Source organism: Centroberyx gerrardi, chromosome 19 (assembly GCF_048128805.1).
Source record: "Centroberyx gerrardi isolate f3 chromosome 19, fCenGer3.hap1.cur.20231027, whole genome shotgun sequence".
Taxonomy (NCBI): Eukaryota; Metazoa; Chordata; class Actinopteri; order Beryciformes; family Berycidae; genus Centroberyx; species Centroberyx gerrardi.
In genome coordinates, this window is record NC_136015.1 from 17,110,388 (window position 1) to 17,127,109 (window position 16,722).

Here is a 16,722-nt window from a genome sequence, read left to right on the forward strand (position 1 = left end):
GTTAGATATAAAAAATAAAACATTTAAAAAAGAAACAAATGTCTAAATGTGATATAAACGGCAATGAAAACATCCACGCAGAATGCTGACAGATGCCCGTGGCTTTCTTCCTCGCCCAGACATCCCGCCCCCCACCCTTCCCTTCCCGCAGCGAATACCTTCAAATGATGGCACACATCGATGTGCCTGTATGAGGCTATAGGCAATGCTCAATGTCATCGGAAGAGATACATCTGTTTGATTCTTTTGCAGGAAAACAAGTGGTGGATCACTAATCAATTGTCTTGTTTCAAAGCACAGACTATCTTTGTCCGTTTGACCTAAAGTGGAATAAATGCTCTTAAATGTTTTCAGGAGCCTCAGAAAAAATGTATGGTATAGCTAATTATGGAAAACAATTATCCCAAGTGTCTATCTTGTGGGGGGGAAATATTCACTAATACACAGGATCAGTGAAACTATCCCATGGGCTATTTTGGGTGAGCACCAGTTTGTGGAAACCAGCTTGGATGCCATTGTAATTAAAGATTGGCACTTTATCGCAGATGTTTTGTTGAATTATGGGCTCATGACACCGCCACAAGTTCTAACGTGCTAGAACAAACCCCTCCACACCCCATACTACTCACTTCTGCTTCCATATATATAGCTAGGCTCAGGAGAAGCAAAGTTGCTAGGCCTTCAGCTCTCAGTCCTCTCAGCATCACCAGCGTCTAGACTCCACTGGGGAGATATCTGCCATGCTGCAGTATCTGTCATGCTGCAATATCTGTCATGCTGCAATCTGTTGATGGGCTCTAATCGCCAAAGCCTTCTCTGTAAATTCTAGACTCTCCTGGAATTCTATCATACAATAAAACTTAAGTGCTTGGTTTTCTTAATCAAACTTAAGCTTGTTGAAGAAATGTTAATTATTCTTGATGGGCAACCATATAGTTGTCTTGTAAGCAGAGGGTAAATATCATGTTTGTATCTAATTCATCTAAAAAGTAATTCCAGTCTGGAACATATCTGGGTCCTATATGTTATAGGGTGGTCAGAGGGTGAGAGTGACAGGTACATAAGCTATCCTTTGGTTTTTCATTTTACCTCTGCTTCATCTTTGTAATTTAATATGGTTTGCCAGCAAATTTTTACTTTGAAAGACAAACAAGGGTTTCCTTTTGCTTGAAATAAAGCTGTCATACCTATGTTTTGCTTTAACCATAACAACAAATGAAAATAAAAGTCACTATAACAACTTCAGTTGTTAAAAAAACAGTGTTGCATTATTCACCCATACACACGTGGCACGCTTGTAACTATAGCACACCTAAAATTAATGCGAGAAATACTCTATTATTATTAAAAGTGATCATAATCTTCTTTAGCAAAGTACGCCACTATGACTATATGAGTCATGAGGAAAGACTCTCAAAAGTCTCTCATTCTGTGTGTGTGTGTGTGTGTGTGTGTGTGTGTGTGTGTGTGTGTGTGTGTGTGTGTGTTATACATGTTGCCTACACCTTGACACTCCCAACCTCTCCATTCAGTCGTGTAATGCTATTGGTCGGCTGCTCTATTTTCATTCTGGCATACTTCATTAAGCAATCCACCATGTTGCTCTGGGCCTTGGCCTACCACACCTATGCATTTATCTATTGCGTCTAATATCAGCAGCTTATGGTGTGAGGAAGTCAGTGAGTTGGACATGTTGTTGATTTTGTTCAATGCTCAATGATAAAACCTTCACTTGTCCTTGAATTTTGATGTAAAACTACATTACAGAGTATTTTGAAATTCCTCGGTAGCACATCCAGTAACTTCTATCCTACGCTGATTTACCTAACTGTATCTATCTATCTATCTATCTATCTATCTATCTATCTATCTATCTATCTATCTATCTATCTATTTATCTATCTATCGAGTTAGGGTTACAGAATGTTTTGGTTTTCACAGGACTGAACCCAATCAGCAGGGATGCTAGTGGTCCTATTCCAGCCAAAATATTAGTGAATGACTGAACTATTGAATGATTGAACTAAGTGAAATATTATCTTTATCTATTAAAATTTAAGCTAAAACTTTAGTCTACTATAGGTAGTTGTACATGGAAATAATGAAATGAAAGAATTCATAAGAATTTTTTAACAAATAAGATAGTCTTATCAGCCCATTCTAAATTAAAAGCCTTTCTAAGACAAACAACAAGCAAGCAAGATTGGTGTAATATGAACTTTTATTAATGGGATATGATACTATACAAAACAGATGAAAGAAGTTTTTTTCCATCATTTGTGGTATACTCATTTGGAACCCATTATTTCTTTGATGACCTCAAAGTTCACATAAGCCATCTCAGCGATCAGCCGGATGAACTCGGGGAAGTCCACTGACCCACTACTGTCCATATCCAGACCTTTGAATAGGTCATCAGCTGCACCTTTCTGCATGGATGACAAAAACAAGTGCATATGTTTATTTATTTTTTGCATTCTTTTTTTGCTTTATATAATGGGAAAGAGAATTAAAAAATATTTGCCCACTGTGTCTATGTCATATTACACGCCAAAACTCTTGAAGAATTTACAGTATTATACTTTTTCTTGTAAATGAAGTGGGGGTTTTTTACCCCCAAGGTCATTGCAGTATCTGACTGTTAATAATCACATTTAATTGTAGTTCTGTAGAATTTGAAATTTTACATTTCCTGAAACACAACCCCAATAAACGATCTCAATATGTAAAAAATCTCTGATGCAAAATCATTGTAATTGAAAGTAAACTGTGTATATTGTAGGTAGAATGATAGCCTTTTGTCTATCGCATGTCTTGCTCTGCGTTTGCATTGTAAGTGGTTTTTGTAGCATGCATCAGTTTGTACTGTAAGTTGTACAGTATATACTACTACTATAGGTTGATTCTGATTCTCAGACTCACTCCAGAAAATGCAGGCATTTGCTCCGCCACAAGCTTTTTAAACTCTGCCTTGCTCAGTTTGTCGTCATCGCCAGCATGCTGCTTGAAAGCTACGCAAAGTAAAGTCAGACCCATGTCCACTGCACTTGGTTCCTGCTTCTTCTGGTCCATGTCTCTCAGAGTGAGGATGAGCTGGAGAGAAATAAAAAGTGAATTCTTATTCTATCTAGGCTTGCTGAATTCATTATAAAGAATTGAAATAAAACGTATTCAGACTTATGTGTTAAAAAGGGAAATATTAGGCCTATTCATAAAGATTTGTTTTCTGTTTTCAAGATTTCCACACACCTGGCAAAAGTTAAGGCACCCATACAAAAGCACATAACCTAAATCAGAAAACATGAAATTCTCAGTGTTTAACACAAACTTGCTAGCAGCAGTTTGACAGAGATTTGCCTATACAGATTTTCAAATACAATTGATTGACTTTAATTCTATTAGAGTTACTGTCAGTGCAGTTTTATTACTGCAAAACAGGTGTAAAGTTATCAGAAAAAAAACCTACCCCAAAGACAAGAAAATAAGCAATTAAATGCCTTTATTCCAACTGTGTTCCTACCTGTTCCTGTGCGTGTAGAAGAGGTGGTGTGAGAAGGTGAATCCGTGGAGTGAGGAGGAGAAAGGCTGTGAGGGTTTAAATAGAAGAGACACACCCTGTAACTCCTGTTCTACACCTACACCACATCTTATGTCTTGTTGATACCTATTCTTGACTTGCCTTGTCTTGTTATCTCTCAATGCACAATGTGAATGTCTAATAATATACAATAGTATATAGGCTAATGCTGTAGGCAGCATGGCATGTTCATTTTCAGTTAGCTAACTAACTGTGTGTGCAAAATATTATTTTGCTGCATCGCTAACCAGCTACATAGCAATCTGATATCAATGCAAAAGGTATGAGACTTTCATTCAGTTAAGATATTTTGAAATAAGTTTAATTTAGGTAAATTGTACCCAGCTACTACTTTTGTTGTATTTTAGCAGAGAGATTAGGACAAAGATGAAAAGATTAAAGATAGTGACACTAAGACATGTTTCTTCATATTATTTTGAACACACCCCTTTCAGTATTGTTCCCGCAGAAAAAAGCCATAGTGTGCCTATGGCTTTTTTCAAGCCCTTGATTGCAGCCTAACCAGTATTTCTGGGAACGTTTTCAGCAGCCGCATTCATACAGTTACACCCATCCACTGGAGAGCTGCCCAGAACATTCTTCTGCTTGTGCTGCTGGGTAGCTCAACTGGAGCAGTTGGGGAGGGGCCGCAATGCGTTGGTGCATTTTCTTACATTTTAACATGAAATAACCAAGGTTAATAAAGGCTTTTTTAACTTCACACAGAGGAGAGGGCCTTGGATTTTTTCTTCTCTTTTTTCGTTTACATATGGGCTCCCCACATGTCCAATGAGTTTGAAGCCCATGCAGCGTTCCTCTTCAGGAACTGGAGGATCAACACTGGAGCAGTTGGGGTTTAGATGCCTTGTTCAGCAGCACTTCAGCAGTAGTTATTGAGGGAGGGAAGAGTGTTATACATATACTTTCCCCACCCACATTTCCCCAGGCCGCGTGGGGATTTGAACCGGCAACTTTCATGTCACAAGACTGCCTCTCTAAATTTTAGGCTGCAGCCACCCCCTCAGAATGGCCACCGATGTTGATAGCGATGTTAAATTTACATTAGGTTACATAAATAAAGAATTAAGCTGCAAATTGGCTCCATATTATTTTGTGTAATATGGATAGACGAGCCTGAAAATTTGCTCAAATGAAGTGATAAAATCACCAAAAGAATATTGTGCAAAACTATGCTGTATGCTGCCAAGCTTTAAATGCATTTGCTACAATTTCAGAGTCATTACATTTTCAAGAATTACATCCAGAAGTAACTTGGATCTCAGTTAAGCATTTTTCCATATACAGAACAGAATACATTAGCAATGTGTTCAGGATTCCTGGCCTAAATTGACCAGTTTTATATGCATGAAATTATATATTCCAGAATCACTCTTCCCACCTTTCGAATGTGTATAATGGACACAAAATTTGCTGCAAAATTTCAGTTTAATTAGTGTACAATTACATTTAGCCCATGTTTCAACCACAGCATAAAACTGAAGAAATACATTGTTAAATAGGAGACTATTTCATACAACAATTTGATGCAAGATAGGTAATAGGCACAGCTCATCACTGAAACATGTGATTTACTGTAAGCAAGCTGTGGCAGGCAGATGGAGAAGAATGTGTTGAAAAAGGTCGGAGGACCAAAACATCGACAGAATAATTAGAGTTTGTAACAATGTGTGTGTGCAGGAGTAAGTTTGTTTTTTCTGACAGTCAGCTAGGGGGCCACTTTACCCCCAGCACCGCAACAAAAAAGTGGTGCTGGGGGTAAAGTGGCAAAATCTTCTGGAGTGTGCATGTTGTTTTTTCCTCTGGACAGACAGAGAGGGGCATATGTGGTAACAAACAGCATGAATTCCAATATTGCATGATATTCACCTGTAATCTCCAAGGCACTACACAGCATGCAGCGTCTCTTGGTTGTTTCTTAAAGATGTGGCAAGGTGTTGGGTGTGCCACCTACTAGAAATGACATTTAGCTATAATTGTCACTCTGGTGCTCTAGGCATACATCATATACTCCCTCAATAGATGAAAAGGTGACCCAGAAGAAACCCAGAATAAACACTATGATGGGCGTAATCGTTTGGAAGGATGCAGCGCTGTAGAAATTGTAGTTGGACTTGTTTGGTCGTACAGTCAAGCAAGCCTCATGGAGTTAAAGTAATCAAACACAGCTTTGGAGCACAATACAAAGGTTATTATCCTGAGGCTACGAGAGAGATGTTTGGAAAATCTGCTGTTAAAAACTCATTTGAGTTTTGGACAGTGGCATGTGCATACACTTACATGGGAGAAAATGCAATATACTTGCATTTCTGACCTTAATATGTAATCCAATCTAAAAATTACAGGTATTAAATGAAATACAATATGAAATTTAACAACTTTGAAATATCTAAAAGGGCCCTATCAATGAGGTTTCTTTGTTTAGCAAGATCATTTCCATTTCCATTTTCTAGAAACTAAGAAAAAATATGTTTCCACGATAAGAAAGCACTCAACCAGTATTTGGCTAGTATTTCTAAATTATATCACTTGGTTTATACAAAATAGCTAGTGTTGGTATTCAGTAATTTCCACTTTCTTCCAAAATTCTATCAATAAGAGTCAATGCTCAACTCTTTTTCCATTAATAATTCCAGGTGAAACTGCACGCAAGTTGTTGAAAGTGAAGAGACATTTTGAGAATCACTTGACTTGACAACTTTAGACGAGTTAAACAGATCTGGGCCCAGGTTCAAAACTGTGTTTTCAGGCCTGAATAGTTGCTTCTCAATGCAGTTTGGTGTCTCAGAAATGTGGCAGTTTTTTATCAGAGGGAATACCAGACATTTTTTCTGTACAGATTAGATTAGAGAAAAGTGTCTTATGACTTTATGCAGAGGATGAAAACATTCATGTGGCCTTAAATGCTCGCTGCTGACCAAGGTAAGCTGTTGAAGAGAGGTAAGGCATGTGTGCCAGGTTTGAGCAGCCTGTGTAATGGAAATACTGCAGTATGAATGTCTTCAGACTTATCTGCCACTTTTATCTTATCGCTCCTCAGGTAATGTTAGCAATGCCTGTTTAGAAACTCTGTCACAGTGTTTTAATCTGAAAAAGGCACCTAGGACACACACACACACATACACACACACACACACACACACACACACACACACATACACACACACATGCATGCCTATGGGATGAGCATGGGGAACAATAAGAATTTGCTCTTAAGTGACCTGCCTGGTAAAATAAAAAAAATAAAAAAAGGTCTATACTGCACCATGACTAAAGCAGCTGGATAAAACTCTTTCAAACTTTCAGTGCATTTTTCATTTACTATACGAAAACAAAAGGTAACAGAAATTGCAAGTGAAGTAGACTATCTTTGGTTATTGGTGACCTCTTTCAGCAGACAGGAGCAGTTCAGGGAGTTTCAGAGTTGCAATGCCATATACCGGCCAGATGAGGGCCCCCTAGGATAAGTTTGTCCTATATTCTAAAGATAATAATATACGGTAACCTCTATTTATAGAGCGCTTATCAAAATAGAGATACAAAGAGCTTTACACAATATAAAAAACGTGTACAATAAATAAAGAAGTAATACAAGAATCAAAACAAAATACTAAGATTCCTCCAATACAAATAGGCTGGACCGTTATCATAAGTGCTGTAAATTCGTTTTTTTCCGCACTGATCAAAACAATGTGGGGCACAATATCTCATCAACTGATTGCATGTGTTGTCACACAGTTGTCACACAGTCATTGATAGGCTTACAGTTAAGATGTTCATCTATCTTGGTCTATGTTGTAAAATGCTACTGTTTTTCTTTGTTCCCAAAGTTTAAATGAGATCAACTTTACCCAGTGATAACATTGGCATCAGTCAGATATCAGTGAGTTAAATGCCTCGAGTTTCGTTATCAGTAACAGGCTCTCTGTCAGATGACCAATAATGATGACCAGAAATATTCTTCTTGATTTAGCCTACATGTATCCTACTCCCTGAGAGCAAGGAGTCATATTTAGAGTGATTTTTCACTTATGCTGCCTTCAAGTACTGTCGGAAATATCAGGTATTACAAAAAAAAGTGGTGAATGTGACATGTAGCCTACAACAACTTTTGCCTATAGTAAATTCATTGAAAGATCAATCACATGCCCGAGGTGCTTTTTCTCCTCTTCATTCTGCCGCTATGCAACAGATTAACTCTATGCCGCTTGATTTCTACGGCAACAGCCACCACTAGAAAACTAGTTTTGTTACAGGGTTCATTTTGTTATTACCATTCCGACCAAAAGCACTTGAATCCGCGACAAGACGGATTTACGTCTTCTAAAGGGGAAAGTAGGAGTTTAGGAGGAGCTCTTAAAGGCAGCATTACACCCATTACATTTGCGGTTGCATCCGCTTTTACCTTCCAAAATCACGATAACTCAACTCACCTCCTGTAAATGACCATGGGAAGCAAACAGCATAGGCTATATACTGTATATACTGTATCTAGGCCTATATGGATTGATGTGTTGGTAGGAAGGCCTACATAGGCTACGTGATGTAGGCCTATATAAATAATGAAGACATATGCCTATAATAAAGATATATATCTTTATTATAGGCATATGTCTTCATTATGTAGGCTAAATACAAATATAATAAAATATAAATATATTTAGATTAATATATGAATAATACATTAATAAAGATATCAATAAAGATGTTTTCTTTATCTTCAGGAAAGAAATCTAAAAGAGACTGATGAAAAAAAGACAACAGTTAGGCTATACTCATTTAAGTTTGAGATGGCTTAAGTTTGAGAAGTTTGAGATTTTTCCACTGGTAACTCTTAAGTTATTACTGAAATGGAAATAGGCCTACAAATTAGTTTTTCTTACGGGGAAATGTAATATTAGGCTTATTACTGTTCCGTGTTACCAGCCAACGCTGTGCAGCGGCCGTGTCATAAACTTATGGTGTAATCTTCATATTCACAGCTCGACTCACCGCACAGCAGCAGGGGCGGCGCCTGACTATAAAATCCCCGCGGCAGTTTTCCCAACTTCTGAACATTCCCACCTATCCTCGGTCCTACACGGTAAGGATTAACATAATTGGTCCGTACAGTTCTTGTCTAACAGGTCTGGGTTTGCCTGCAGGTACAGTAGCCTGCCACATTTTTAGGTGTGAAGGCTGTATTTGTTTGCGGAATAGTTACCACAGTTTTTTATCTGCTGGGGAAAAAAAGAAAACAAAGTGTATGCCAATCATATAGCTTTTCTAATGGTAAATTATTTGTGATTTGAATGCAGTCTGTTTTACAGTGTGAATTCATGTCATTTCGCGGTGATGTCTTTAAATGATACTTTTCATTGTATCTTAAAAAAAACAACAACATTGTAAACTAAGACTAATAGGCCTATAGGCTACTGCAATAATAAGGCTGTTGTTCTCTAGCATGATTTGTCCTGAATTTACAACTTCTGTAAAGGTCTATATACACTAATGCACTGAGTAAGGAATTTCTACCAGTTTACTTCCTCAGGTCTAACTCAATTTACTCTGATAATTACATTGATTCTTAGATGTATTATTTACAGAGTCCAGAAAGAACAGTACATAGGGTGTGGCTGACTGTGGACATGTACACACATGTACTCTGCTGCTAGTGTGTAACAATATAGAACCTCCTTGTGTGTAACCTCTTATTTGCTGCTTCAAATTCTGGCCATCTTGGTCCACAGCACATTTTTTCCTCAAGTTTTCCATTCCCTCTCTCACAAATGACACACCCTCCCTCTTTCAACTCACTTCTCTTTTTAACTTCTGTTGCAACTCTACAGCAGCAGCTCTATGCGTCAAGAATGGTTTCAGATTTATGTTTTGTTTTTTTGTTTTTTTTTATCGTTGTTCAGTTATGTGTTATAAATATTTCAGCCGTCTTTTACTGACAACTTTTTAGCAGACCTTTTGTACCTAGAATTACTCATGAGTATTACTCATCACTGGGCAGGGCCACGGAGCAAACCATTGCTTTCACCCTCATCACACCCCGTCCTGCCACAGCGCAGTGGAAATCTCCTCTTTCCCAACATTGGGTCTTCAGAATATCTTTATTTCAGCCAAGACATTGCGTAGTTCCTGCCAGAGTGAAGACAGACAAATAGTCACATGAATCCTCTCACTGATGGAGTTAGGTCACAGTGCATGGGGGAGGGACAGATTGACAGATTGCTGATAATGTTAATCCAGTGCTTTTTTTCATATAGGAGAGTACTGCTGTTTACTGTGGGAGGGTCAGCTCCCCCACCCTCCTTTATATCCCCAGATGAATCAGCTGTAACCACCTCAGAAGTCATCAGCAGCAAACGTTTTCACTGCAAAAAAAAAACATCCATTTTAACGAGTCATTTAATCTCATATTCAGCCTTCAAATCGTATTTTTCTCAAACCAAGAGAAAAATTCTGCCAATGAGGTGAGATAACTCCACTTGTCTCCAATGCAGCTTGTTTCAGGAATTTTCCAGAAATGAATGAGGAATTATCTTGAAACAAGTCAGAATAAGGCAGATCACCGCACTATCTATCAAGAAAATGACACTTGATTCTACAAAAGTGGAATTACCTAACCCCACTGGCAGATTTTTTCACTTATTTTAAGAAAATTAAGATTTTATGAGTCAGTAATAGACTAACTTGTTAAGATGGAGATTTCTTGCAGTGTTTGTACTCGTGGCTCGTGTTAAGCTCTTCCATCGATGTTCATATTCAGTAATGTCTGTAGTATTTGAACTCTATTTCTCTGTCTCTCAGCCAACAACCGCACAGTCAACAGCCATGCCTTCAGAACTGGAGACCGCCATGGAGTCGATGATCACGGTGTTCCACCGCTACGCCTCTAAGGACGGACGAAGCGGCACGCTCAGCCGTAGAGAACTCAGAGAGCTGCTGGAGAACGAGCTGTCTGGCTTCCTTAAGGTGAGGAGGGACAGTGCCCCCGTGCTTTTTGACTTTTACATTTTAGGCATTTAGAAGATGCTCAATGGTAGATTTTGACTAAATTGATGGCTCACCAACATTTAAAGTTATTTACTTTCAGCTAATATGACAGATTTGTAACATTTCACAACAACTTATACAGTATGATAGCAACTTATACATATAAATATATCGCCTTAGCATATATGAACTAATTCATCATCAAATATTTCAGTATGATTGAATATTTTCTTGTTGACCCCCCCCAATCCAGTCTCAGAAGGACCCTGCTGCAGTTGACAAGATCATGAAGAACCTGGATGCCAATGGCGACGGCCAGGTGGACTTTGAGGAGTTTGTTTCTCTGGTTGTTGGACTTTCCATTGCCTGTGAGCAGTGCTATCAAATGCACATGAAGAAGATGGGAAAGAAGTAAAAGACGACAGAGGAAGAGAGGAGAGGAAAGAGAAAAGCATTTCAATTTTGTAAAGATTGTACTGTCCATTAAATACACTGACAAATCCCAAACCGCCAAGAGTTTGCCTTGTGGTTATTGTGTGGGTGTGCGTAGGTACTGTCTGTCTGCGTGCACGTGTGTGTTTGGCACGTATAAGCACGCATTTGTTATCTTATGTGAATACAAATCCACCTCTGTGTTTATGCCTGCATGTGTTTGCATAGGTTACATATTTCACCTGTGTTTGTTTGTGTGTGTCTGTGATATAGAGAGGCGGAGTTGCTATACTCTATAATGCACCTATGGTTATGAATGTGATATAGCCAAGTTGATTTTTTACAAAGGACAGCAACCTCAAAATGATAGTTTGTTATCTTAAATGGCAGATAGACAAATTTACCAGCCACCATCAAAGTGTACATGCATTGGACTGGTTGCTGGTGGCTTTTGGTTGGTGTTAATTTCACACCCCGTTAACAGGCAGTCCATTGGGCCTGCGTCAGAGATCACTGTGTTCTCCCCTGGCACCTGTACCAGTGATCCTAGATGCAATAATGTAACTCCCACCTGTATTTTATACTTCAGTGGGTCTGAGAGGGCAGAGGAGCCGCTCCCTGTCGGCCTGATAAAGACCTGCTTATCACCGCGCTGAGGAATCCTCAGAATGTTCTGGTAGTGGACACACCCCTCTATCCAGCTGATGTTGCAACTCTGCAGCGCTAATAAACAGATATGATTTTTTTTGGGGGGGGGGGGGGGGGGGGCAAAATGCATTGCTATATGAATGGGTTGCCCGTGTTATTAAGTACAATCTGTGGAATTCTAGTCATTTCGATTCAATAACAGACAATTCAGCCCTGGGCTATCTGAATAAATGAGTCACAGGACTCAGCAGATCAGCGATTTTCATATCACTGTTTTTCCACAAGGCCCTTTTCATTGTGTTTCATGCTCTGGTGGGTGTTGGATAACAACAGAGGGAGGAACAGGATAGACCCCCCCCCCCCCACTCACTCTCTCTCTCTCTCTCTCTCTCTCTCTCTCTCTCTCTCTCCCTCTCCCTCTCCCTCTCCCTTCCACAGCTCTTTGGGCAGGGCCTGACTTTGTGGCCTACCAATGTTACTGGTTACAGGGCAAACATGAGGGTTGCTAGGTTACCACAGTGTGTGTGCGTGGACAGAGAGAGAGAGAGTTTGTATTTAACTCTGGGTTTGCACAAGACAACGCCCATGTGACCCACAGCAGAGGTTCAGAGCAAGGAATTCCCCCTGTGCTGACTGTTTTCTCAGTACTGTCTTTGTGCAGTTGGTGTATTTTCTGTTGAAAGGGAACTGTCACTCAGTGTAAGAATTCATAGGTGTTTTTCATGTGGCTTAAGGCTTAAGGCAGTCCAGTATTTGTAACTCTCCCAAAGCAGGAAACAAGAGACAGCTGCTCCATTAGCAGTGAGAAGAGTTTGTGGGCTGACATGAAGTTTGTATCAACTTTTTCAGCCAAGTGATCTTCATATTATGGCAGTGCAATCACCTTCAAACCAGAAATAAACACTCATCTCTAAAAGAATTCACCCTGGATACTGCCACAGTTAACTTTTAAAATCAACACTAAATAACATGGGACAGAAAAGTGTAGTTGCACTGCTCTCTATGGGTTGAAACTCTCAAGCATGTTGCACTTCTGGCCACGCCCCAATCAGTGATGTCAAAGCAGGTATTGCAATACCTGCCTTATGTGATTTAATGTTAATTTTGCCCTTTACATCTTCATAATTCATTCTCTATGGAGGTATGAATTAGTGTGACATCACCAAACTTTCCTAGGGCACAGGAATAAAATATTTCACATTTGAAATCCAGTGGTATACCCCATTAACTATGAGTTTCTGGGTTAAATGAGAAGTGAAGCACTCTCTCTTAATGGAGTGTCATATTTCAATCACAGAATATTCTTTCTATTCGAAAAATAACAAATTTCTTACAAGACGCAACACGAGAAAAGGCAGCAAATGAGGAATATCAGTCTAGGGTCGACTTTGTTTCCAGTGTTCTTCTGCTTGACCACTTGATGGCGTAAGAGTATAACAGTATTCATAATGTTACTATCAGCATATGAAAATATAACTATTCTAGAGTTATTCCTGCTCCAGATGTATTGCAAATACTATTATATGAATCACAGTTGGATATAGACAGAATACAGTTTCCATGGATACTTTGTTGCTTATTTGTTGCTAGATCACCATGTGAGTAAATGTAATAAAATGGGGAAGGAAGAGGACAAGAAACATTTTTAGTGACAATATTTTTCCACACTGTGGGAGAGGATAGTAGGCCCTATTGATCTAAAATGTACCGAAAAATCTCCGATTGTCTTTGCATTATAAATTAAACCGTAGCAAACATGAATGGTGGCAAATGTGTCTTGAATTCTGGCCACTGGATTGTATATTCTGTTTGGGCTGATGGAAGATGTAATAAGAGACAAAAACAGCGGTGTGCCCCTACCAAAGAGGAGAGGCAGGAAAAGACTGTAGCCAAGCAAGCACCACACACACACACAGTCGCCATGGTGAAGATTTTCATCTGTCTCTGTGTCTGAGGCTCCTGCTGGATCTGATTCACTAGCTCAGGGACATGACTGTGAGTCACAACCTCCACCATAAAAAAATCTGATCCACACAATCTACACAACACTCAACTATCGATGAGTCACTGAGAGCATCCTTTCATTTAATCGTCATGACAATAAACATGATTTACACAGCGCTTTTCAAAACAGTGTTACAAAGTGCATTTCAAACAATAAGTCAGTTAGACTTTACACTAAGTTACACTTGCCAGACACAAATACAATCAAAATTATATTTCACGCCAGATTGTGAAAGTGTGCTCTGATAAGTGATTGTGTAAAAAAAATATTTTGCCAGGCTACAAAGACTTCCAGTCTCCTTTGGTCTTCAGCCTCAGATTGTCCAGGAAGAGGATCAACATTTTTGGGCTTTGTTGCACCGAGGCAAACATGACAATCTTATCAACTGAGGGACTTTAACAAACCCAGCAACAATGTATGTGTATATGAATGTGTATATGGATCACATAGGCTATGTAAATATGGTAAATATGGTTATGATAAAAATACATGGCTGGCAAAAAAAATAAATCCCTTAAGTCAATTTCCATTCACTGTTGGGGAAGCAGCTCCAGGATTCGTCTCTTGACCACATCATCAAGAGTCTTGACTCTCATTTTTGTATTTGGAAGAGACCGGTTCATGTCCACAAGCAGTAGCAGTCCTGGCTAATCCCCTCACATTGCAAATATGACAAACAATAGATTAGAAACTGGCAAAGAATTATTACATTCAATATTACAGTGCAACTTACAGAAATCAATGAGGCCTAATTTAAACCAAAAGTTCATGTGTGTTTGCAAAAATGATGGTAGTGGATGGAAGTAAGGTAGCAATGCCTTTCAAAGAGGAATGTCTATTTCATGAATTAAAGGAATAGTTAACTCAAAAATGAAGTTGCTTTGTCCACATAACACACAGGGAGGTTGCTGCACAACCCTGTAGCAGCCTTCTCCAAAACAACTGAAGTCAATGGTGTCCGGTTCTTTAGAGTTCCAAACAGGCCAAAAAATTACCATAAAATTACTCCATACATATTTTCCTTCAACCTCAGTGAAACAAAAAACTACTGGTGCTTGTTTTAAGTTTTTAAGAGAAGTTTCAGCTGGGTGCTAGCTAAGCCCATCCAGCTATACATCAAGCTACCTATCAATTAGCTAGCAAGCTATCAGTGAACAATAGTATATCTTACACTTCAAAATCGTAACCGTTATAAAAATGTTTATGATGACATGACATCCCTTCTATCTTCTTGGTCGTCTTCTTGTTCTTTTATTTTTTATTTTTTCCTAAATTGTGCACCTGGAGACTTTGACCTCTTCATAATGCAGCAGGAGGATTTTCTTCTCTCACCTGTGATGCTCCTTGTGTGTGTCAATCGCTGCAGTGCTTGACCCTCCTGTCAATCAAGGGTCAAGCCCCAAATCTCAAGTGCGCTATTTCACCAACTTTTTTTTTGTGCAAATCGTGCAATTGGCAGCTTTTTATGAGTTACTAGGGTAATATTCCATAAGTACATTTTTGTGTGATATGGGGATGGAAGGGATGCATTTGGTTACCTGCTAGCATTTTATGCTTTGAGGACTTTTGATATAAACTCCACCTCTCCCCCAGCCTACAAGTCAACTGGGTGCTCCTGTCCACACAGAAGGCAGTCTGTTGGAGTTTGGGTGGTGTTGAAAGGAAGGGTGCCTCGTCATGAACTCGCCTAGGGCACCGAATAAGCCAGAACCACCAGTGACTCTAACAAACAAGTAGGGAGAAGTACAAAACACCCAATTTGTCCAAAAAGAGATAGTCTTAAAGATACATATCTAGTACAAGCCTTGTTTGCTGATTATCTATTCAGTGTGACCATTTTGTCATGTGACAATACCAAAATAGAAAGATTAAAGATGGGAAGCGGCAGAAGTAACGGAACAGGGAGGAAAGAGGGAGGAGTGGTTGGGGATGGAAGGAGCATGATAGAGGGAGGGAGAAAGGGTGAGGTTATGTATAAAACATCCATTACATCCTTTTCTCCATCACTGTCTACAGTTCCTCTACGACTGACTTTCACTCTCATTCCTCATTCATTCCCAACAAATCAGCCTTGGTGAGTAGAAAATCTAAATTACGACTTCTTGTTGTTTTATTTGGTTTCATTTACTGGCTTCAGCGAATAGGAGCAAAACTTTTTCCCAGGTTACAATCTTTTAAATGCTTATACAGTGTTCAGTTTCATTTCAGTGAGTTTTATTGGCATGACATGCACATATACATATTGCCAGAGCAGAAATTCAAACTATAAACACAAAAAATGGTAAATTCAACAACAAGAACACCAAAGGACACAATAAATCTGTATCTTCTTCACATTGATTACTGATGATTAATTAAGATAATATCAATATTTGCATAACTATTTACAGTAGTATATACTTCAATATCAAGTACTGCATATCAAATACGTTTATAAGTATGAAAATATATAAGCAATAGTGCTTTCAAACAGCAGTATTAGTTTGTTTTGAAGATTTGTTTCCACTAGGACTTCTCTTCATTGCTTGTGAGACTTCATGTTGCAGCAGATGTTGTTCATTTTGCTGTGATGCCAATTATTTGGCTAATGAACTTGAAATGTCCTGTAATGCACTTCCTATGCACATCCAGAACTCTTCACCCAGTTGTATTCTTACTTTTAATATGAACCAAGAACAGCAATACCAATGGTATTCTTTTTGTACTCTCTTCCCCTACTTTCTACAAGTCTCATTTGTTTACAAATCCTTTGGTACCACAGTTTCCTCAACCTACCACACCTTGGAGAGGGAGCCTACTGTGTGAATCAGAATCTACTGTAAACACAGCTGACTCTCATGGGTGCATGCAGCCAATAGAAATATGTTTCAAGGCATACTGCACTAAGAGGATAGAAATCACCAGTGGGGTTTCATCCTGCTTCTTTGGTTCAGACTGAATTACCAGGAGAGAAGAAGCCGTTGCCATAACAATGGCTTCCTGTGTCATTCAGCAGAGAGCCTGTGTTAGAGACTGGTGACAGGGGAGGAGGACTGAGAGTAGCTGGGCCCTGGTGGAA

General features: G+C 39.0%; 3 protein-coding genes across 3 annotated transcripts in view; 2 read left to right on the forward strand and 1 right to left on the reverse strand.

Moving 5' to 3' along the window:
* Positions 1–2,203: 2,203 nt before the first annotated feature.
* On the reverse strand, positions 2,204–4,037 carry LOC139918796 (protein S100-G-like). Its single transcript, XM_078290408.1, has 4 exons — positions 4,024–4,037; positions 3,521–3,585; positions 2,923–3,093; positions 2,204–2,429 (listed from the first exon to the last, which is right to left on the reverse strand). The coding sequence occupies exons 3-4, from the start codon at positions 3,070–3,072 to the stop codon at positions 2,289–2,291; spliced, it is 291 nt and encodes a 96-aa protein (XP_078146534.1). The 5' UTR covers positions 3,073–3,093; positions 3,521–3,585; positions 4,024–4,037; the 3' UTR covers positions 2,204–2,288.
* Positions 4,038–8,570: 4,533 nt separating this feature from the next.
* Positions 8,571–11,093, forward strand: s100a10a (S100 calcium binding protein A10a). The gene is made up of 3 exons (XM_071908317.2): positions 8,571–8,678; positions 10,394–10,558; positions 10,833–11,093. The coding sequence occupies exons 2-3, from the start codon at positions 10,418–10,420 to the stop codon at positions 10,992–10,994; spliced, it is 303 nt and encodes a 100-aa protein (XP_071764418.1). The 5' UTR covers positions 8,571–8,678; positions 10,394–10,417; the 3' UTR covers positions 10,995–11,093.
* A 4,574-nt stretch (positions 11,094–15,667) lies between these two features.
* The window catches only part of LOC139918827 (ictacalcin-like), a 3,086-nt gene continuing 2,031 nt past the window's right edge, over positions 15,668–16,722 (forward strand). The window contains exon 1 of the mRNA XM_071908320.2: positions 15,668–15,738. The gene's annotated coding sequence lies outside the window, so the exon portion shown is untranslated. The remainder of the gene's footprint in view (positions 15,739–16,722) is intronic.